We start from the raw sequence: 25,109 nt of genomic DNA, 5'->3' as shown, positions 1-25,109 counted from the left end.
AGGCATTGAAGTTGTTGCTTGCCAGACACAAATCAATGGCAAAGACCTCTGCATTGCTTCCATATATATCCCTCCCAGAACTATGGTAGGCCGCCATCATTTCTTTGATACTATCGAGGCAATGCCGGAGCCGCGGGTAATCTTAGGTGATTTTAACTCCCATGGAACAGCATGGGGATCACTCTACGATGACAACCGTGCCACTTTGATTTATGATCTGTGCGACAACTTCAAATTGACAGTTTTGAATACTGGGGAAGCAACCAGAATAGCCAATCCTCCTGCACGGGCAAGCATGCTAGACATATCTCTATGCTCTTCTTCGTTATCCCTGGATTGCATGTGGAAGGTAATCCAAGATCCCCACGGTAGTGATCACCTACCAATAATTTTATCGATCGCTAATGAATCAAGCTCTCGTGAGTCAGTCAATATTTCGTATGACCTCACGAAGAATATTGACTGGAGAACATTTGCGGAAATAATATCTGAAGCAATTGTTTCAATGCATGAACTTCCTCCACTCGAAGAGTATAACTTTATATCGAGTTTGATTTACGAAAGCGCACTTCAAGCTCAAAAGAAACGTGTTCCTGCTACCACTTTCCGACGTCGTCCTCCATCACTTTGGTGGGACAAGGAGTGTTCAAAGGTCTACCTTGAAAAATCATCCGCTTTCAAAAAACTCCGGAAAACTGGACTAGTGGAATGGTTTCGAAAGCACCAAGCTCTAGAAGCCAAACTAAAAGGTCTGATTAAAGCAAAAAAGCGTGGATATTGGCGAAAGTTCGTCAATGGTTTGTCAAGGGAGACCGCTATGAGCACTCTTTGGAATACGGCTAGGAGAATGCGTGGCTGGAACCATACAAATGAATGTGAGGAATACTCTGACCGTTGGATTTTCAAATTTGCAAGAAAGGTTTGTCCCGATTCCGTTCCTGCACAAAGCGTCGTACGCGACATTCCGCTCCAATGCGACTATGAGAATTTTTCGATGGTGGAATTCTCAATTGCCCTCCTCTCATGTAACAATTCAGCTCCGGGGTCGGACAAGATTAAATTCAACTTGTTGAAGAATCTTCCCGACTTGGCAAAACAGCGTTTGCTGAACTTGTTCAACAAGTTTCTGGAGCTGAATATTGTCCCGCATGACTGGAGACAAGTGAGAGTGATAGCCATACGGAAACCCAACAAGCCGGCTAGCGATCACAACTCGTATAGGCCGATTGCAATGTTATCATGTATTCGTAAATTGTTAGAGAAAATGATTCTACTTCGTTTGGACAAGTGGGTCGAAACGAACAATTTGCTGTCAAATACGCAGTTTGGCTTCCGTCGAGGTAGAGGGACAAATGATTGTCTCGCGCTGCTATCTTCTGAAATCCAAATCGCATTTGCTCGCAAAGAACAAATGGCTTCCGTTTTTCTCGATATCAAAGGGGCATTTGATTCAGTTTCCATGGAAATTCTCTCAGAGAAGCTTCATAATCGTGGACTTTCACCAATTCTTAACAATTTCCTGTACAATTTACTGTCAGAAAAGCACATGATTTTCTCTCATGGCAGCTCGAAATCTTCTCGTTACAGTTTTATGGGCCTACCACAAGGCTCCTGCCTAAGCCCCCTCTTGTACAGTTTTTACGTCAATGATATGGATGATTGTCTAACTAGAGACTGCACGCTGAGACAACTTGCAGACGATGGAGTTATTTCCATCACGGGTACTAATCCCGTCGTTCTGCAAAAGTCGTTGCAAGATACCCTGAACAATCTGTTCACGTGGGCCCTCAAGCTGGGTATCGAATTCTCTACGGAGAAAACTGAAATTGTCGTTTTTTTCTAGGAAGCACGAACCCGCCCAATTTCAGCTTCACCTATCCGGCAAAACGATCCAACACTCTATGTTTTTCAAATACCTGGGTGTATATTTTGATTCTAAGTGTACCTGGGGAATACACATTGCGTATTTGAAACAGAAATGCCAGCAAAGAATCAATTTTCTCCAAACAATTACCGGAACATGGTGGGGTGCCCATCCAGGAGACCTCATTCAGTTGTACTAAACAACGATATTGTCAGTGTTAGAATATGGCAGTTTTTGCTTCCGATCAGCTGCCAGGATTCATATTCTCAAGCTGGAGAGGATACAATATCGTTGCTTGCGTATAGCCATGGGGTGTTTGCATTCGACACATACGATGAGTCTCGAAGTTTTGGCAGGAGTACCCCCGCTTACTCTTCGGTTCACAGAATTATCCTACAGATTTCTCATCCGTTGCAAGATCATGAATCCATTGGTGATTGATAACTTCGAAAATCTACTCCAACTGACTCCTCAGTCAAGTTTTATGTTTTTATACCATGAGTACCTTACCCACGACGTGCACCCCTCACCAGGCATCTCCAACCAAGTTTGCTTCCCATACTTTTGCAATTCCTCTGTCATTTTTGATCTGTCCATGCGACAAAAAATCCATGGAATCCCAGATCATCTACGCTCCGATTCTATTCCGCCGATATTTTCGGCAGAATATGGGAAAGTTGGATCTGATAAAATGTTCTTTACTGACGGTTCATTCATAAACGGGTCCACTGGCTTCGGCATCTTCAATGAAAATTCCAGTGCCTTTTTCAAACTCAAAGATCCTTGTTCCGTGTATGTCGCTGAACTGGGTGCGATATACTACGCATTAGGGATCATTGAAACATTGCCCATCGACCATTATTTTATTTTTTCAGACAGTCTCAGCTCAATAGAGGCAATCCGCTCAATGAAAGTTGATAAACGCTCATCTTATTTCCTAACAAGAATAAGACAACTATTGAGTGTTTTGGTCGAAAAATTATTCAAGATTACCTTAGCATGGGTTCCTTCTCATTGCTCGATTCCGGGGAATGAGAAAGCGGACTCGCTAGCTAAGGTGGGCGCTTCAGAAGGCACACTTTTTGAAAGGCAAATTGCTTATAACGATTTTTTTCACATTCCTCGTCAGGACACACTCGTTAGTTGGCAGCGCATGTGGAGTGAAGATGAGTTCGGTCGTTGGTTACACACGATTATCCCTAAGGTTTCGACGAAAGCTTGGTTTAAGGGATTGAATGTCGGTCGTGATTTCATTCGCGTGATATCTCGGCTTATGTCCAATCACTACAAACTAAACGCGCATCTCTATCGTATTGGGCTCGCAGCAAACAATCTTTGTGATTGTGGCGATGGCTACCACGACATAGAGCATATTGTCTGGTCGTGTATCCGGTTCCATGCTGCTCGCTCTCAGCTCTCTAGAGCACTGAGAGCACAAGGCAGGCAATCGGATATCCCCGTCCGGGATATCTTAGGTAGCCGTGATCCTGATCTTCTGCTTCATCTATACCTGTTCCTCAGAAACGCCGATGTCAACGTTTAATGATGTTTCCTTCGTTGTGTCCCTGTTTCATATCCCTCCTACCCGATCTATAAACTTTTACTTAGTCGCGGCAATACATACACACACTCTTTACAAATACACGGGCCAAAGGTTGTGCAGTCCACTGATCATTCAACAAGAGCCAAAGGTTGTACCGCTCATGACAACTCTACACGAGCTGATGATTGCGCCGGCTAGTGACCATTCTATCCTGGATTTCTCGAGTCGAGAAAGACGCACCACGCTAGATATGGGGTACAGACTAGGGGGGCGTTGCTGATTAATGGTCAGCTGCATCCCAATAGGAAGTATCCCGAGTCGGGCACACGTACAGAGCATCGAAGACTGCGACATACCAATTATGAGAACACTTGTAATACTAACCTCAAGTCAACCGCGCGTAATCGGTTACATATTACTAACATAGTCTGAGCAAACATTGTCAAAATATTGAACTCCCGGCCCCGTTAGGCTGACGCCATATGAGCCTTAATAAAATATATATTTTGGATAAAAAAAAATAACATCTACAAAAAGATGGTCAGAAAATGAAAAATAGGAAATTACTTAGGTTTTCATTTAAAAATTATCTAAAAATTTGTTGGAAAAAAATTTCATTGAAAAAAAAATTGGAAGTTAAAATTCATTTTTCTCGTAAACATATGCTTTCAAAATTCTGAAATAAATAGATATTAATAGCCCTTCAAATTTCCAACAAGTTTTCCATACATCGGACGATGGGCACATTTACATGGAAAATGTTTTTCGAACAACAACTTTTTAATTATTTTCTTTGAAAACAAACTATTAACATGTTAAACGTGAGAATTCACACACAAAAATGTTACGAGCAAAACATATTTCTTTCAGGAGTCTTCATTCAAAAATGACTTATATTCCAAAAACTATAACAGATAGAAAGTTGACGTCTTCGACAGAAGTTCACATTTTAATAAGATCTAAAACTTTGTCGAATACACTATATCGCTATCTTGACTTTAAAAAAAAATTAGGATTAGTTGTATTTTTTTCAAAGAAAATATAAAAAAGTTGTTGTTAGAAAAACTATTTCCCTGTAAAAGTGCCCATCTTTCAATATATGGACTACTTGTTGGAAATTTAAAGGGCTATTTATATATATTTTTGGGATTTTTTAAAAAATATTTTTTTGAGAAAAACGAATTTTATTTTTAAAATAATTTTTGTAGCGAAATTTTTTTCCGAAAAATTGTTGGTATTTTTTCGTAAAAATTTAAACAATTTCCTACATTTAACCCTTTGATATGAATTTTGTAGGTATCATAGTTTTTAAGTTATAAATTTTGTAAAAATTTGAGAAAAAAATTTGGCTTTTTCCAAAAAGTAGTCTATTTGTTTTTCGAATATTTAAAGTATGCAAGGTTGTTTAAATGGTCCGTGTCTTTACACCCACAACGTTTCACTACTATCTGAGATGGTGCTGCCAAAGGTTAGTCGAGTTGGCATGAAATTCGTCTATTATTCTATAGTTTTTTACAACCATGTTTCTATAATGTTCTTAATTGTGATAAAATCGTAGACATATTTCTTATTTATTGACAAACATCATTGCAATCTATCAAGAAATGTTCCAGTTGTAAGCGTCTGATTTTTTTTATAATTTCGTAACATATTCAATATTGAGATTTTTCAAAAGGGGTATTCTCGAAGCAGACTGTGCCGTCTCAAAAGATTTTTTCGAGATTACACCAATTTTCGTGATGTTTGTACAAAATCATGAAAATTGAGATTTATTCATAAAATGTACCATTTTACCCCGTTAAAATATCCGTTCCAACTTTCGCTACACATTCTTGACAGTATATTGTTGAGAACTATGGGTTGAATTCTCAACGATTCAATACTGCCGATGGCTCCCAGAAAGTCAGACACTCGGGAATCACGATCGGGTCCACTCTACACAACAATATATGAACACAACCCCACCGACGTAATCGGAACAGAATATAGAATATGGCCGACAGCAATACTTGTTATTCAATTTGAAAATGAACACAGCTATATAGGGAGAGTCTTATCTTCTCACCAAAAACACAAGTTCCACATGCCGGTGTAGATAACATATTGGTTTCTGAGCGAGAAATCAAATCAAATTTGAAATTAGTCGTAAAACACAAACGTGGCGCAGCAAATGAAGACCGTGCTGTTAAGAACTCTGAATAACCATCGGAATACGGTTCTGTGAAAAGTGTTTACAAACAAACAGGTGTCGATGCGGGCAGATAATGTGTCTTTATTAAATCGTTAGTGAAACAAACCCGAAGAAGAATCACCAAGTAAGTGACACGAAGAAATGATCCGACATGCTCAACCGAATTCCAACCGAAAATGAATTGGCGATTTGGCGAGATTAATTATGCATTCGCTAGCGCTGATTCTGGCTGTCCTGCAGCAACTGGTTACGCAAATACAACCGGCGGCGGCTTCCTTGGCCGCTCCAGCATTGGGTAAGTTTTTCAACGATTTGCGGAATTACAACTCGTTCCTTTGAATCCCCCACTCCATAATGTAAACCATTCCGAGAGCTGCTCGGGGAAGATGCTCGTGCTGAGGACTCGCACAAAAGCGGGGCTTCAAGTTCAGGTTATTATTTAATCATCACTGCCACCTCCACCATCGCACAGTCAAACGCATCGCTACGAAGGCTGATTGTGGATTAGAGCTCTCTATCCGTCCAAAGGGAGCGCGTAATCCTGGCGGAAAACTCAAACAAAGCGTCTCGGTATTGGTGACTGAGCTCGCTGTTTGTCTTCCCGGATGATGAAATATGGATGATACGCCTATTTTCGCATGAATCCGAGAGATAAAGGATGTTGAATCAGATTAGTCGGTGCCGTTCTTACCGAGAAGTAATCTGAAATTAAAAATCAAATATTTAATTGAATGAAAGTGCGTTGCAAACAGCGTACGCGTAGGCAGCATCCCTGTAGGCTAAGTTCTATAGAATCGTATTGTATAGATTTTCATTTCGAGCTTTCATTCATTTCAATGGAATTCCTTCGGAAAAAAAAGTCCAAACTGCGTAGTGATCGCAGATTTCCGCCCGGCGTATTTCATTAGCACAATGCAGATGAAACGCATATCCATGCGTTTCCTACATCCGGGATCCAATTCCAAACCCCACCCTGGAAGCTAGTTTGTGGTTATCCACAAATTCGGCGTACGAAATGCGGTTATGCGCCCGGTAACATATCTCCGGTAAAATTCGTCGGGTGCATCGTTAGACGTCAGCAAAACTTCCATCCACGAAATATTCAGCAACCGTTATGCAAATGCTCATGTCAACATTAATTTTCCCAGAAAGCTTTTCAAATCGTTACAATTGCCAGGTTCGGATCGGCATGGGCATGGGATTTTCGCAGCCCTTTTCCGCCTCCCATTTGCGTATCACCCGGAAATGCTCAGAGCAAGCCACGGAAAATGTTACTGCTAATTATACTTTTTTCTTTAGTTTTAATTACATGTTTTATTACCCGCCATAATTAACATCATAAATGTCTGTGGCGTTGCGAGAATTTTAATTTGGAACCCAACCCACGGAACCGCATTTCGCGTCGCGATAGCGTGTTGTCACGTCGGAACGGGAGCAATTCTCGCGTGGAATGTAAATTTGCGGAATTCCAAAGATGTGTGTCGGGCTTGTCTCCCGCCAACCGCCCTTAGAGAAATCAGGTAACCTTAAAGTGAACAACCTTTCGGAATAATGCAAAATTCAAGTGAGATCTTCCATTCCTCCGCCATTCATCCCCGCCACCCGTGTCCAAGTCCAGCGGATGCAATAAAATCCACGTATCGTCGTAAATTTCCCCACCAATTAGATGTCAGGCGATAAAAACATGCTTCCGCTACGGCTTACACGACTTAACGAGCTCTGATTCCTGTCATCGCCCTGGCGCAACTGTGGCCACTTCTGATCACACCTGGGCGCCGCCCTCTCCGGTCTCCTCTCGGCGTAGGCGAATGCTGCTTATTCTGCATGGGATGTAGAACCTCAAATCACGAGCAGAGCGCTATAAATATAAGTATATGCACATACACATATATTTGAGCGTGGCTCATATGGGGGTTGGTTGGGGTGGGCTCAGCAGCAGCAGCAATCTGCGGGCTTACTCCACGGTGGGAGGCGGGTTGGGAAAACTGTTTTGCATTTAGCATGATTGCATACCCCCCTGCTGGTTTACACATGCACACACACGTGTGGTGTCTGCGGGGATGCAAAATGCAGAAACGCGCTACGCTGGCGAATATTTATGAGCAGGTTGTATTCGGGAATTTGGTTGTAACGCAGCTTTCCCAAGCCAGGTCTTGTACGAAAGTAAATTATTGTTTCACATTTTACTACGAGATAAATCATGAACGGAAATTTTGTGCTGAAATGGAGGAATTAACACGTGCAGTAAACACTACTTTATCGACGATCGGAGTTAAGTGAGGGATTCGAGTCAGGCGATCTCTGCTTAAACGTCACAAAAAACATGATTCTGTGGTAAACGAAAAATATTGATACAATTTTTGCCAGGACCCGATCATAGAATTGTATATATATTTTACATACCGATAAAGGAATGTCGTTTACATTGAGTATTAGTTTCATCCTGTTCTCATGCATTTTGATTTTGCTACTAGGTGGACTACTAAGTTCGCGTTTTGACGTAGGATTATGTTTTTCGGGAACATATTAAGATACAAATTGAAAATCAAAAACCACATCGTGAAAATTGTCCAATTTTCAAACGCTTATTGCTCAGTCATCTCATGATGGATTGATGAGATTTTTGCGTCAATCGTTTTCGGCACTCCATGATAATTTTTTACGTCCAATAAAAAAAAACTATATCCTGAAACTAACTATCGAGCAATTGAAAAAGCTTAATCCCTATCCTAACGGAAATACTCACTTCTGATTGGTCGAAATTGACGACACATGTACATGTACTTACATTTATTGGTCAGTTATTTCCTGCTGGATTCGCGAGATACTTGCATCAATCGATCTGGGAACTCCATAACAATTCATCACAATGAATAAAATAACATATTATATGAAACTAACTATCCAACAATCGAGAAATCTCCAAACGGAAATACCTCGTTCTGATTGGTCGAATATGTAGATACGGAGAAACCGACTTTGCAAACACATGAAAGTAGGGGGAGCTCATGTTCCCACTGAAATATGTTTCCTAACAGAGACATCAAAACCAAGCCGCCCGGGGTAAATCGGCATTGCAAATATTAGGCTGTCAAAAAAGGCCTGCGGTATTTTTTTTGAATTTTCATTTGTTCATAAAATTAGTTACAATCATCTGTTTTAAGTCAAATATGCGCCGTTTAGTTCGATGACATGTTCCCAACGAGATGTCAACTTCATAATACCCCTGTTATAGAAGTTCGCTTCCTTATTGGCAAAAAAAACTCGGATAGCCAATTTTCACAGGCCTCTTTTGTGGCTAACTTCTGACTACCTAGCTCGTTCGCCATGGACAAAAACAGGTGGAAGTCACTTGGTGCAAGGTCCGGACTATACGGCGGATGCAAAAGAACCTCCCATCCGAGCTCCCGGAGCTTCTGGCGCGTCACCAAAGAAGTGTGTGACCTGGCGTTGTCCTGATGGAAGACAATGCGGCCTCTGTTTATCAAAGATGGCCTCTTCTTCATGAGTGCTACCTTCAAGCGGTCCAGTTGTTGGCAGTACAGGTCCGAATTGAGCGTTTGGCCATAGGGAAGCAGCTCATAATAGATTATTCCTTGACAATCCCACCAAACACACAGCAGAACCTTCCTGGCCGTTAATGAGGGCTTGGACACCGTCTGAGCCGCTTCAGCGGGCTTCGACCACGACCGTTTGCGCTTCACGTTGTCGTAAGTGACCCACTTTTCATCGCCAGTCACCATCCGCTTCAGAAACGGGTCGATTTTATTGCGATTCAGTATGACTCGATACAATGAATACAACTAGAACTACGCGCTTACAACGACACCTCGCGGAAATACCGCAGGACTTTGTTGACAGCCTAATATATGTAAGTCAGGGGCATTTTATATTGCAAGTAACGTGAGCAGCGTTGCCAAAGTTCCAGTTTAAACTTGATTCTTCCAGTTTTTTTTTCTCGATCCAGTCATCCAGTTGAACCCTAAAATCTTCCAGTTTTTTGGCAGATCGTCCAGTTTTATCCAGTTTTTTATATGTGTGCTCTAGTTTTATCCATTCTATGTAAAATAAATTAACAATGATAAATATTATCTCTCCCTCTACCTACGTATTCTTTGAGCGTTTTTTTCTTGACATTTATCGTTCGACCTTGAATCGATCTCTCTTTTCTGACATAGTCAACTCCGTATTGCTCACATTTTCAAATTGAATATGGTTAGCGCGTAGTGCGTGTAGTGGAAATATACTGTTTTTCAGTCGTGTTTCATGTACTTCATGGACTTCTGCGACAGGCGAGTTTGTTATTTGGTTCTTCCCATTACGTTCAATTCGTCGGTGTTTTGTCAGAAATGATAAAACGAAGAGCAAACCGAATGCTGGAAACTTATCAAACTACTTCAAAAACAGCTATCACTCAATTTCTATCATATTTAACAGCCTACCCAATGTGTTATACTTTGTTTCAATTTATATAAATTTCAGATGTTGTAGGTCCTGCAAACCATTCTGAAGTTCAGACCAATCGATCTACCATAAGAGATAATTTTTAAGGATACCTCATTTTGAGCTTCATACTTAAATTTGGTTTGGACAAGCCTTATATAAGATGTAAATTACCAATGAATAATACCAAAAAAAATGAGAGAAACAGCTTCTCAATACCAAAACTTGATAATTTCAATATCAAAGTAATACTTGAGCAGTGTTGTTTATGCATTGAATGTGCTCATTTGAGTATTGAAATAAAATTATGGGAAGTTGTTTATGGTATTTTTCTTCGGTATTTTACCTCGTATCTTATGCTAATCCGTATCTTTTTGAGGTATCGAACTATTCGCAGTTTTGCGACGATCTTCAATCAGCGATTTTATGGATATGAAGCGATAAATGCGAGACTTTTCAAGTTTTGCCCAAATAAAACCGTCCCTCAAATATCGTTTCACAGTAATTACAGTTACAGTTTTATGAGCTCCATATAATTACTACACGAAGCTTCAAACAAAATTTTATTTCTTGAGCATTGAAATGGATAAAAAAAATAATTTTATATAAATCATAGCCAATCTTCTTAAAATGAAACGGTTCTTCAGGATCCAGTTTTCTTCCAGTTTTTTTGAGAGCAATCTTCCAGTTTTTTGAAAAATATTATTGGCAACCCTGAACGTGAGTGATACGATTAATTGTAGCAAATAAAATTTAAATTTGGAACTTTCAAATATGTTTTCTCTACAATAAAGTAACTTGTTTCTACTGATAAGAAAGATTGATAATTGGGTATTGATCTTGTCATACTATATCACATTGGCGAGTTCTTTTTCCTTTATTCCATCCATACAGAATACAGATCCCTGGACTTTTCAGCGCATGTAGCATACAAGATCTAAAACATTGTCGAATTTACCATATTGTTATTTTGACTTTGAGCAAAATTCGGATTAGTTGTAATTGTTCCGAAGAAAACATGAAAGTGAATTAAAATAACATTGTCCCTGTGAAAGTGCCCATCTTTCGATGTATGGATGACTTGTTGGTAATTGTATGGGCTATTCATATTTTTTTTTTTGAATTTAAAAAAATATGTTCTTGAGAAAAATGAATCTCAATTTTTATGTTTTTTTTCATTTAAAAAAATTGTTTGATATTTACAATTTTGGTAAACAATTTCCTGTGTTTCATTCTTTGACCAAAACTTTGTAGGTGTTATAGTTTTTGAGTTAAGAATTTTTGAAAAAAAAATGAGAAAAAACATTTTTTTCTAAAATAGCTTTTTTTAGATTTCGAGTATACAAATTTGCCTAAATGACCAATGTCTTCACACCCACAACGTTTCACTGTAATCTGAGATGGTGCTGCCGATAACCAGTCTAGTTGGCATGAAATTCGCAACAGCATAATTGTATTGTCATAAAAAAGTCAAAAGAAGGTTGTGTCCGGCACACGACCGCATAGTTGACGTAGGATTCTGTTAGGTTATCTGTTGCCTGCTGATTTTGGATATGTTTGAAGAAGTTCATCGTTATACTCTTTGATAATGATTTGGTGGTCCTGAAAAGGGCCGTTTTGTTTCTTTGTGGGTAATTGTTTGTTCACTCCATCAGTGTTCACAACCGAGTGATAATGACAGAAGGGTAGTCATTAGTCGTTGGATGGTGCATATCTCGATAAATATGCGATGTGGAATGAGATATGGTGAAAACCGCCCTCTGTGGCCCTTGGCCCTTGAGATGGCTCATATGTTCCGTATGATCGAAATAATGAAAAAAATAAGATAATTATCATGGTCGAGCACAATTATCATTTTTTCTCACCACAAAAATCATGTTACTTTATTACAAAGAATGTACATTTGAAATATAAAAGGTAGATTTATTCCAAATTTTTCGCTTTCTAAGTGTGTTTACGCTAACGAAAATTTTAGATTTTGTTTTCGTAATTATGTGTTGTGTTTGTTTTTTTATAGTTTACATGGTTTGGGGACCATGGGAGCTGTATTTATTTTATATTTTTTCTTGAAAGCTGAGGATTTTTTACATAACATATCCAAAATTACCGGTAGAACCGGTACATAACATATCCAAAATTACCGGTAGAACCAGTAAATTACCGGTAAAAACAATATTTTAAAATGAAATATTTTCTTGATCAAAGGGCTTTTATTGATAATGATTAGTTTACAAGAAAATTTTTTGAAAAGTTTTCTACTTTGTTTGTTGGTTAAAGTAACACTTAAGGACACAAATAATGTGAATTTTGTTGTCATCTAATCTAGATCGGATATCATTAACGAAATTTCCAGAAGAGGAAAAAGCACGTTCAGAGTCCAATGATGTTGGGCGTACAGTACGAAGAGTATCGAATACCATTTTCACGTTTTTACCTCTAACGCCCTCTATACAAAAACTCTTGTCTGAGGGTTTTCATCAATCCGTTTATCGACGTTGAGCTTGGACTAGATGTTGATATCTGCAACCGTGATTCAAGTTTTTCCTCAACTGTTCTGCAGATTCTGAAACGTCCAGTGGATTTTTTCCCTACTGTTGTCCAGCTACAGAATCAATACCATAATCGTCAAATTTCATCAAGTCACGAACGATTTCAAATGTCTGCTTGATCATTGCAGTCCGTGACGTTTGATAGAAGACGCCGATATCATCATTAATTGTGTCACGACCACGAGCAGAATTATTATTCATATAGGCAAACAAATCTGCATATACGAAACGTTTTTCTGCAGTCATTTCAATGAGGACTTGTTAAATACGGCTTTAGTCGTACTGCCCGAAGGCACTCCACTTATTTCCACTTCGCTCTACTTCTGTTAGCTTTTCTATCACTCTCTTCTCTTCTTCTGTTTACTTAAACCTAAACTTCAGCTCTCTTTCAACTTTGACTTCAAATTTCTATCAACTCTTCCTGAACTTTTACGTCAGTTTTCTTTCAATTTTTCCTTAGTTGGTTCGGATCGCTTGCTGGCTCCAGAACGAAAAGCGCCTCCTTTACTTTTTCGTTTCTTTCTTCTTCTGTCTTCTCCAGTCGCTGCTGAAGCTTCCTCCCGTTCTGACTGTCAACGTTGACAGCTTGGTTTCTCAGCTCATCGTTGTCGGACTCACTTCGGGTTAACTTACATACTAAACAGAAAACATTGAAAGACAACTCATCGTGACCGGCAATAATTAATTGATCGGTAACAGACTTCAAGCAGCTGCTCCGAAATTAAAGGGTGCAGTTCTTCCGGCATAGCAGTTCAACCCAAAAACGACCAAAACTGGTTCGAGAGCATCAGTCAAAATTTATCGCTGTTAGTTTTTCATCGCTGAAGCTTATCCTGTGCTTCATTTTCATATCGGGCAGCGATTTTTGAACTTTCGGATTTCAATTTCAGAATTTTCAGAGTTTCAAAGAATACAGAGATTGTAGAATCGGCGCAACACTGCCAGTTGGGTTTCTTCTATCTCATTTTGATTCTCGAGTAATATTTCAAAACTGCATAAAGGCAAATATTATTTAAAGGGGGACTCCGGTCTGGAAAATTAAAAAAAAAATTTTGTTTTTTGTATTTTTGGGAAACTTATGCCCTCAGAAATGATGTCCTAAAACGATTTTTCGATATTTGATTTCGTTGGAAAGTTACAGCCAAAAGTATGAAGTCACCTAAAGGGATATAGTATAGCTGTACGAATTTTTAAACACGTTTTTCTCGAAACCATGTTATTTCAACTGGTGGTATCATATATCTACTCGACCGATTTGGCTGAAATTATCTATCAGCATGTAAAAATAAATTATCGAAGACGTTCTATAGCCGTTTTTTGATATCTAACTTTTTCGATTTTTTAAAATTCGCTATTTAGATAATAAAAAAAAATTAGAATTTAGAATTTTCATAAAAAAAAATTCGGAAATTTTTTGAACTTTCAAAAACGCTTTAGGTATTGTCCTAAAGTTTCAAAATATTCATTGGAATTTGTTCTACGACACCCCGTTGCTCAGAATCGATACCACCAGCAAGGTACCGATTTTCAGACAGCATCTACGCATCCAGCTGTCAACAGCATCATAATAATTATTCGTGCACTCAAAAAATGGAAAATACATCTTCAAATATACCTAAAACAATAATCAAAATACACGAACACTTCACTTTGTTCGTAACATCCGAAAAAAATCCACGAAAATTCAATAACCGAAATCACCGGTTATTGATTCTGAAATTACCGGTAATTCGGTAATGAAAAATTATCCGGTATTACCGGTAAAACCGGTTCACAATCCCTAATTTCATCCGTCGATTATCTGAATCGGCGCAGAAATTAAAAAGGTATGAATTTTTGAAAAACTTCATTTCAAAATAAAGGAAACATTATTTTTTCAGACCATCGGCTAACTTTCAAAAATCATTATTCAAAAACAAAAAAGAACACATCTCAGATTTTTGGATGTGTTATGTAAAAAATCCTCAGCTTCCAAGAAAAAATATAGAAAAATATAACGCCTTTGATCCCGAGACCATGAAACCATAAAAAAACAAATACAATCAATCATTGCGAAAACAAAATTCAAATTTTCTGCAAGTGCAGTATTTTTTCAAAAAAGATAAGCTGACTGACTTTAAATTAATATATTGATCGTATGAATCGGACTATCCCAAAAAGGAAGTGGGTACCATAATAAAAAAATAGAACTTACAGGTCAAATATTTTGCGATAAGAAACAAAACTACCAATTTTTCACGAAAATCTAAGAACCATTATATCGGTTTGGCATGGAATGGTTGATATGTCAAATTGTGCAATTCAATTGGACCTGTATACCCGACACCTGGATATTCCAATATTCTTTTCACTTTTCCAATTTTTCGCGCCACATGAGCATTCCTTGGGTGTAGATAAACACAACAAAATAAACAGCTTAAATCGGACGATCCGTTTACGAGCGGGAACACACATTGGTTTTTTCTATGGAAATTGGGATAAATTGTGTCATATCAGTCATTTTTAACACAACCGCCACTATATACAATTGGACACTTGTGCTAAACGTTTTGCAATGCACGATCGGTCATTAGTATGAAATTTAGCTATTGGCGGCATTTGAAAGAGCATATTTCACTCTACATTATGTGTGATTTTCAAAACTATGTTATTTTTGTGTTTGAAAATTAAAATTGAAATCATGAGTTTTTGGGTAAAAAACCATCAATAACTTTGAGTAGGATTAAGATATAGACAAGTTCTGCACCGCAAAATGTTGGTATCGATAAGCTCTAAAAGTCGTACGAAGACAGTTTTGATGTAGAATTTGAAACATGAAAGTTAAAGCAGAAAAAATACGTTTTTTTCATGGTCACCCTAATGCAACTTAAAAAAAGCGTTAAAACGATTATTTTAAAAGATAGAAAAAATCATTGTTCTACAAAGTTGTTTAAAATAACTGGGGCTACATTATTGTTCAACTATGTTTATCTCTATCTATAAAGATAAAAAAGTTAGATTTTTCATTTCAATTTTGGTCACCCTATTTTTGATAACATAAAAATGAGCGCTCTATCATATGTAACAATTTTGTCTAAGACAGTTTTTGTCTAAACAATAAATATCTCCCACAAAGTTGTTTTAGCGCATTCTATCTGAGCTGCATTAGGGTAGCTATGAAACAACGGTTTTTTACTCTAACTTTTATATTTAAAATTCTACATCAAAATGGTCTTCGTACGACTTCTACCTCATCCGGACCTCTAGCATGCCCTGTCCACGTCATCAAATTGGACACAACAATCTCACCCATACGTACTTTTTCAGAAATACAGAACATTTTTTTGTAATTGAGTTCAAATTTCCGTTAGCCACATTTTACTTGATCTATCAACATGAAAAGTGCACCCAAATAAAACAAAATATTTGACGGCATCTACGTGATATTTTGAGTCGAGAAGTGAGCGAGTATCTTTACTATCCGAGCACACTCATACAAACGGGTAATGAACCACAAATTCAAAATGCTCAATGTTTACAAGACTCGCTACAATAGTAAGTGCTACCATTGATTGCATAGGAACACGACTTATTTATAATAAGTCTTGTGCGTTCAACATTTTGTGTGCAAATTCAATCGTTTCCATTATTTGTGTGATACATGTTTATATTTTACTGATTTACTCGTAGACTCGGGTAGTCCTTCTAGAGTTCTCTATGGGATATAGATAATCTTAACGAAAAAAAAATTATATATTTATGAAAGTATACTTCCCATCTTTGCTGAGTAGTATATCTGACAAACAGATATGCAGATCACAGAAAAAGTAGAACGCTATGCCACAATCATGGATCGTATCCCCAGTTGAATTACACGCGCAGCATCAATTTCACTTGAAAGTTTAAAATCAGAATCATTTACGTAATGGATCACTCGAGTTATTATGCCTGCACCTTTTTGACCCACATTGGTCGTTTTATCAGATCGATATGATGCGGCTGCTCATACTTAAAGCATAAGCCCGATTAATCCTGATTGCTTCACGTCGGCTCGCCGGATATATTTGATGAACCAATTCTCTGCTTGAAATTACTAACGGAAATATCGGCTTCCATCCGTTCCATTGTCAGTTCCTTTCACTCACCTGTTTGGCTCTGGATGTCATGTGGTTCCTGCAAAAGGGAATCCCGAGATAGGCAATAGAATCAATTGGAGTAGAACAGCAGTCGTCCTCTCAGCATGATGCGGAATCTATTATAGGATATCAATTTCAGTTATGTTCTCATCATTGATTTACCTTTGTAATGCTAAATTAGGCTGGCGCTATGCCAAACATGACAGCGATGCTGTATGGCAAACCATTTTGAGTTCGTTATCATGACACGTGCATTCGCGAAATTTCGCCTAATTTGATGAAACCATAATACTATCGGGCGTGGAAAAACTGAACGCTATTAGATGTCAAATTAAAATTAAAATTGCATTATGCACCAGTCAGCGAACCACATTCCACGAATAACTCATTCAACTCAATTAATTAGCTCAACGCACTAATAGATATGGATCGGTGGTGGTTTAACTGCGCTGTCAGCGAATGGAAAACACGCTAAATGGCAAATTCCGCTGTCAACCATTCGTTCAAATATCACCGCCACCCTTGGTGACAAGTATCATCCCTCGCACCACGACGGACATCGGGTCACACACAATCGATTTAGTTTTATTGAGATTATAAATAATGATTATTATTCATAATTGCACCCGAACTCCGGAGCCACCCGAGCCAGAGAACAAATGGGAAAAACCGCAAACCTGTGCAAAAAAAAAAGCATATTGACAGGTCGTTGACTTTGAGGAAAACATGGTGATAAGTTAATCCAATTCAATGTTTACTGGTTGGGCCGATGTTATTTTTGCAACCGTGGTAAAAACGGGGATTGCGTAGTATTGCTTCTGTTTGAGAGAGGAACAAGGGTCAAGTGGCTATATGATTATACTTTGGAAGAGAAATTTTCAGCACAATTGAATTTGCTCCCGTGGCCGAGTGGCTAGCGTCAAACCTAGCATGCCGGGGGTTCGGGTTCGATTCCCGTTCTGGTCGGGGAAATTTTTCTTCAAAGAAATTTCCTCTGACTTGCACTGTGGTCACGCGTATTCTAGAGCTTGCCACTCAGAATGCATTCAAGGCGTGTTATTTGGCATAGAAATCTCAACTAAGTACTAATGAAAATGACGCAAGTAATATTACGTTGAGACGGCGGAGTTCCTCTAGGAACGTTAGTGCCATATAAGAAGAAGAAGAAGAAGAAGAATTTGCTCCCGAACCAGGTTTAAAGGGTGTGTCACATCAAATTGCATCACGGAAAAAACGCTGTAGAAATTCGCCCAGTAGACCGATCCTTTTGAAAATTTTAGACAGTAAAATAAAAACTGTTAAACAACTTTTGGCATTTTCTTTTTATTCATACTTCGAGCCCAAACCCGTATGCTCGCACCTTCCTCTTTACCCCGTCCATAAGGCTCTGTACAACGTCAGGTTGTAGTTTTTTTTAAACAGAAATCCATTTTCTTTTGAAGTCCGCCTCCGATTTGACAACTTCGGGGTCCTTCCGGAGGGCCTGCTTCATAATCGCCCAATATTTCTCTATTGGGCGAAGCTCCGGCGCGTTGGGCGGGTTCATTTCCTTTGGCACGAAGGAGACCCCGTTGGCTTCGTACCACTCCAACACGTCCTTTGAATAGTGGCACGAAGCGAGATCCGGCCAGAAGATGGTCGGGCCCTCGTGCTGCTTCAATAGTGGTACTAAGCGCTTCTGTAGGCACTCCTTAAGGTAAACCTGACCGTTTACCGTGCCGGTCATCACGAAGGAAGCGCTCCGCTTTCCGCAAGAGCAGATCGCTTGCCCCTCCATGTACTTTTTGGCAAACTTGGATAGTTTCTGCTTGCGAATCTCCTCCGGAACGCTGAATTTGTCCTCTGCGGAGAAGAACAACAGGCCCGGCAGCTGACGAAAGTCCGCTTTGACGTAGGTTTCGTCGTCCATTACCAGGCAATGCGGCTTCGTCAGCATTTCGGTGTACAGCTTCCGGCCTCGCGTCTTCCCCACCATGTTTTGCCTTTCGTCGCGGTTAGGAGCCTTCTGAACCTTGTATGTACGCAGGCCCTCCCGCTGCTTGGTCCGCTGGACGAATGAACTTGACAAATTCAGCTTATTGGCGACATCCCGGACCGAACTTCTCGGATCACGTCTAAACTGCTTAACTACGCGCTTGTGATCTTTTTCACTGACGGAGCATCCATTTTTGCCGTTCTTCACCTTCCGGTCGATGGTTAGGTTCTCGAAGTATCGTTTTAGTACTCTGCTGACCGTGGATTGGACGATTCCCAGCATCTTACCGATGTCCCGATGTGACAACTCCGGATTCTCGAAATGAGTGCGCAGGATTAATTCACGACGCTCTTTTTCGTTCGACGACATTTTTCCAAATTTACGAAAAATTGACAGTGAAGCATGGCCAACGTGATCTATACACTCTTATCTGTTTATAAGCGAAAGCTGAAGATATAATTCCTAAAAATTAAATTTCTACAGCGTTTTTTCCGTGATGCAATTTGATGTGACACACCCTTTATTAACCTGTTATCACTGCATTTTTTTATCCAAAATATATATTTTTATTAAGGCTCATATGGTGTCAACCTGACGGGGCCGACAATGTTTGCCTTATAAGTATGTTAGTAATATGTAACCGATTACTCGCGGTTGGCTCGAGGTTAGTATTACAAGTGTTTTCGGAATTGTGATGTTGCTGTCTCCAATGCTCTGTACGTGTGCCCGACACGGGATACTTCCTATTGTTATGCAGCTGACCATTAATCAGCAACGCCTCCCTAGTCTGTACCCCATATCTAGCGTGGTGCGTCTTCTCGACTGGAGGAATCCAGGATAGAATGGGCACTAGCCGGCGCAACATCAGCTCTTGTAGAGTTGTCATGAGCGGTACAACCTTTGGCTCTTGTTGAATGATCAGTGGACTGCACAACCTTTGGCCCGTGTATCTGTAAAGAGTGTGTGTATGTATTGCCGCAACTAAGTAAAAGTTTATCGATCGGATAGGAGGGAAATGAAACGGGGACACAACGAAGGAAACATCATTAAATGTTGACATCGGCGTTTCTGAGGAACAGGTACAGATGAAGCAGAAGATCAGGATCACGGCTACCTAAGATATCCCGAACGGGGATATCCGATTGTCTGCCTTTTGCTCTCAGTGAGCAAAGACTGAGAGCGAGCAGCATGGAACCGGATACACGACCAGACAATATGCTCGATATCGTCACAAAGATTGTTTGCTGCGAGCCCAATACGATAGAGATGCGCGTTTAGTTTGTAGTGATTGGACATAAGCCGAGATATCACGCGAATGAAATCACGACCGACATTCAATCCCTTAAACCAAGCTTTCGTCGAAACCTTAGGGATAATCGTGTGTAACCAACGACCGAACTCATCTTCACTCCACATGCGCTGCCAACTAACGAGTGTGTCCTGACGAGGAATGTGAAAAAAATCGTTATAAGCAATTTGGATTTTCCATGGATTTTTTGTCGCATGGACAGATCAAAAATGACAGAGGAATTGCAAAAGTATGGGAAGCAAACTTGGTTGGAGATGCCTGGTGAAGGGTGCACGTCGTGGGTAAGGTACTCATGGTATAGAGACATAAAACTTGACTGAGGAGTCAGTTGGAGTAGATTTTCGAAGTTATCAATCACCAATGGATTCATGATCTTGCAACGGATGAGAAATCTGTAGGATAATTCTGTGAACCGAAGAGTAAGCGGGGGTACTCCTGCCAAAACTTCGAGACTCATCGTATGTGTCGAATGCAAACACCCCATTGCTATACGCAAGCAACTATATTGTATTCTCTCCAGCTTGAGAATATGAATCCTGGCAGCTGATCGGAAGCAAAAACTGCCATATTCTAACACTGATAATATCGTTGTTTTGTACAACTGAATGAGGTCTCCTGGATGGGCGCCCCACCATGTTCCGGTTATTGTTTGGAGAAAATTGATTCTTTGCTGGCATTTCTGTTTCAAATACGCAATGTGTATTCCCCAGGTACATTTAGAGTCAAAATATACTCCAAGGTATTTGAAAAACATCGAGTGCCTGATCGCTTTACCGGATAGGTGAAGCTGGAATTGGGCGGGTTCGTGCTTCCTAGAAAAAACGACCATTTCGGTTTTCTCCGTAGAGAATTCGATACCCAGCTTGAGAGCCCACGTGAACAGATTGTTCAGGGTATCTTGCAAGGATTTTTGCAGAACGGCGGGATTAGTACCCGTGATGGAAATAACTCCATCGTCTGCAAGTTGTCTCAGCGTGCAGTTTCTAGTTAAACAATCATCCACATCATTGACGTAAAAACTATACAAGAGGGGGCTTATGCAGGAGCCTTGTGGTAGGCCCATAAAACTGTATCGATAAGATTTCTAGCTGCCATGATTGAAAAACATGTGCTTTTTTGAGAGTAAATTGTACAGGAAATTATTCAGAATTGGCGAAAGTCCACGATTATGAAGTTTCTCTGAGAGAATTTCCATGAAAACTGAATCAAATGCCCCTTTGATATCGAGAAAAACGGAAGCCATTTGTTCTTTGCTAGCAAATGCGATTTGGATTTCAGAAGATAGCAGCGCGAGACAATCGTTCGTCCCTTTACCTCGGCGGAAGCCAAACTGCGTATTTGACAGCAAATTGTTCGTTTCAACCCACTTGTCCAAACGAAGTAGAATCATTTTCTCTAACAATTTACGAATACATGATAACATTGCAATTGGCCTATACGAATTGTGATCGCAAGCCGGCTTATTGGGTTTTCGTATGGCTATCACTCTCACTTGTCTCCAGTCATGTGGGACTATACTCAGCTCCAGAAACTTGTTGAACAAGTTCAGCAAACGCTGTTTCTCCAAGTCGGGAAGATTCTTCAACAAGTTGAATTTAATCTTGTCCGACCCCGGAGCTGAATTGTTACATGAGAGAAGGGCAATTGAGAATTTTACCATCGAAAAATTCTCATAATCGCCTTGGAGCGGAATGTCGCGTACGACGCTTTGTGCAGGAACAGAATCGGGACAAACCTTTCTTGCAAATTTGAAAATCCAACGGTCAGAGTATTCCTCACTTTCAATTGCATGTTTCCAGCCACGCATTCTCCTAGCCATATTCCAAAGAGTGCTCATAGCTGTCTCCCTTGACAAACCATTGACGAACTTCCGCCAATATCCCCGCTTTTTTGCTTTAATCAGACCTTTAATTTGGCTTCTAGAGCTTGGTACTTTCGAAACCATTCCACTAATCAAGTCTTCCAAAATGTTTTGAAAGCGGATGATTTTTCAAGGTAGACCTTTGAGCACTCCTTGTCCCACCAAAGTGATGGAGGACGACGTCGGAAAGTGGTAGCAGGAACACGTTTCTTTTGAGCTTGAAGTGCGCTTTCGTAAATCAAACTCGATATAAAGTTATACTCTTCGAGTGGAGGAAGTTCATGCATTGAAACAAGTGCTTCAGATATTATTTCTGCAAATTTTCTCCAGTCAATATTTTTCGTGAGGTCATACGCAATATCGACTGACTCACGAGAACCTGATTCATTGGCGATCGGTAAAATTATTGGCAGGTGATCACTACCGTCGGGATCTTGGATTACCTTCCACGTGCAATCCAGGGATAACGAAGAAGAGCAAAGTGATATGTCTAGCATGCTTGCCCGTGCAGGAGGGTTGGCTATTCTAGTTGCTTCCTCAGTATTCAAAACTGTCAATTTGAGGTTGTCGCACAGGTAATAAATCAAAGTGGCACGGTTGTCATCGTAGAGTGATCCCCATGCTGTTCCATGGGAGTTGAGGTCACCTAAGGTAAGCCGCGGCTCCGGCAATGCCTCGATGATATCAAAAAACTGATGGGGGTCGACCATAGTTCTTGGAGGAATATGTATCAAGGCAATGCAGAGGTCTTTGCCATTGATTTGTGTCTGGCAAGCGACAACTTCAATGCCTGTCATCGATGGGAGAGTTACTCTATAGAAGGAGTGACGTTTTTTGATCCCCAATAGTACGCCACGAGTCGAGTCGTTACGATCTAGGCGAATAATGTTGAAATCGTGAAAATTCAGCTCGTCGGCTGAACAAAGCCATGTTTCACAGAGAGAAAATACATCACAGTTAGAACTGTGAACTAAAAATTTAAATTGGTCTAGTTTAGGGATGATGCTTCTGCAATTCCACTGTATTACAGTGGTCAAATCCTTGACGTCTTGCACTGAATCAGGCATCGAGGAAAATGAACGCTGCTAAAAACCACATTTTTCTTTCAAAAATGTTCTCACAATCGGAAGCAAATATAATACTATGCTTTTAAGATGGTCATTTATATTTAAAGCATTTAAAATATTGTCCACCAGGTCAGAAAGGGCAAGTAGACCAGATTGTGGCTGTTGCCTTGACCGCGAAAAAGGAACAGACGGGCTGGGTGCTGCTCCGGAAAGTGCTTAGGACCCCTGGTGCGTAGAAGAACCGCGTACTTGCTTCGGTCTATTCTCAGCACGTTTGATTTGAGGTTTCATTCCATCTTGGGAAGTTTCGGTCTTCTTTCTGGGGAGTGATGGAAAAGAAGTAATTTTTCTTTTCCTGATGGCACCCTGCGATGTACCGAAACTTCCTGCATTGGGAGCGTCAGCAACAAGCTCGTCGTTCTGCAGAATGGAGTGGGGATTGTCCTGAGTCGTTGGGACGGAACACTTAAGCATTTCTGCATAAGTCCGCTTGATTTTTTCCCTCGTTGTTTGTACACCGGGCATTGAATAATATCATGAGGAGTCCCGCCGCAATGAAGATACTTGTGCTCTTTCGCGCAAGGAGAGTAGAGAGTAGAGAATAAAGAGTAGAGAGTAGAGAGTAGAGAGCAGAGTATAGAGAGAGGAGAGAATAGAAAGAGAGAGGAGAGAGAGAAAGAAATAGGGAGATGAGAGAATCTTCTTCTTCTTCAATGGCACTAACGTTCCTAGAGGAACTTCGCCGTCTCAACGTAGTATTACTTGCGTCATTTTTATTCGTACTTAGTTGAGATTTCTATGCCAAATAACACGCCTTGAATGCATTCTGAGTGGCAAGCTCTAGAGAATACGCGTGATCACAGTGCAAGTCGGAGGAAATTTCTTTGACGAAAAATTCCCCCGACCAGAACGGGAATCGAACCCGAACACCCGGCATGTTAGTTATGACGCTGACCACTCGGCCACGGGAGCAGATGAGAGAATAGAGAGAGTAAAGAATAGAGAGTGGATAGAATAGAGAGAGGAGAGTATAGAGAGAAGAAGGAATAGATAGAGGAGTGAATAGAGAGATGAGAGAATAGAGAAAAGAGTGAATAGAGAGAGAGAATATAGAGATGAGAGAATAGAAAAAGGAGAGAATAGAGAGAGGGAGAGAGAGAGGATAGAATAGAGAGAGAGTGGATAGAATAGAGAGAGGAGAGACTAGAGAGAAGAAAGAATAGAGAGAGGAGTGAATAGAGAGATGAGAGAATAGAGAGAAGAGTTAATAGAGAAAGAAAATAGAGAGATGAGAGAATAGATTGAGGAAAGAATAGAGAGGGGGAGAGAGAGATGAGAGAATATAGATAGGAGAGAATAGAGTGAGAGAAGAGAATAGAGAGAGAAGAGAATAGAGAGATGAAAGAATAGAGACAGAGGATAGAATAGAGAGAGGAGAATTTATTTTTTATATTTTTATTGGTATTTTTATATTTTTTCAAACTGTATATAATCCAGTTCGTCCTGTATTCCTAATCATTCGTTGTTGTTTTGATCTCAGAAGATAATAGAAGCTGACAAACCACTAACTCTATATTTTCAAAACATGCTGCAAAATAACGTTTACTATACAAAACATAGCAACTATTGTTTTTTAGATTCATGGCTCCACAAAAAAATAAATATGCTTCGGGATGGATCGAAAATTGGTACAAAATTTACTGAGAACGTTTACACCATGTGAACTTAGTTGATCAATAAAAGATCAGCTTGCTCACTTATTACTCTAATAATTCTATTCCTTTATCATTTTTTTGTGAGTTTCTATAACGAAGAATAACGAATAATACTTATCGACCATAAATGCAGAAAACTCAGTCACTCCACTGGAGCAGTGTCACTCCACTTCGACAATAACTATTGCTTCTGTCTTGCTCTACTGTCGCTTTTTTGCGATTCTGACCCTCATTTCACCGCAGCCGAACTCATTGATAATTCCAATCGCGCTCCTCTCGTCTATAAAGCTCTACGCTTGGCGTTTTAAGCTTATTAATGTACACTTGAAACTTACTCTCATCCTCAACATCACCAGCCACCAACCACACCCGGAAACAACCGGAAGGACTGCTACGACATCAAAAAGGACAACGGAATATTCTCGCCGCAAGCTTAAACGAAACCAATACTCTTAGCGTTTAGCAGAATCCTCCGTG

General features: G+C 39.8%; 1 protein-coding gene across 7 annotated transcripts in view; it reads left to right on the top strand.

Annotated features, from left to right (window-relative positions):
• Positions 1–25,109, top strand: part of LOC129778967 (beta-1,3-glucosyltransferase) — a 71,481-nt gene that overhangs the window by 15,160 nt on the left and 31,212 nt on the right. For 2 of the 7 annotated variants that reach the window (XM_055786171.1, XM_055786168.1), the window contains exon 2: positions 5,551–5,893. In XM_055786171.1, coding sequence (XP_055642146.1) covers positions 5,803–5,893 — 91 coding nt within the window. In that variant the 5' untranslated portion in view covers positions 5,551–5,802. Of the gene's footprint in view, positions 1–5,444; positions 5,894–25,109 lie in introns of all 7 variants that reach the window. The other 5 variants (XM_055786174.1, XM_055786173.1, XM_055786172.1 and 2 more) reach the window with 5 other exon arrangements.

Source organism: Toxorhynchites rutilus, chromosome 3 (genome assembly GCF_029784135.1).
Source record: "Toxorhynchites rutilus septentrionalis strain SRP chromosome 3, ASM2978413v1, whole genome shotgun sequence".
In the NCBI taxonomy this organism is placed as follows: Eukaryota; Metazoa; Arthropoda; class Insecta; order Diptera; family Culicidae; genus Toxorhynchites; species Toxorhynchites rutilus.
Note: the sequence above shows the minus strand (reverse complement) of the source record. Positions and strands in the feature narration are given on the sequence as shown.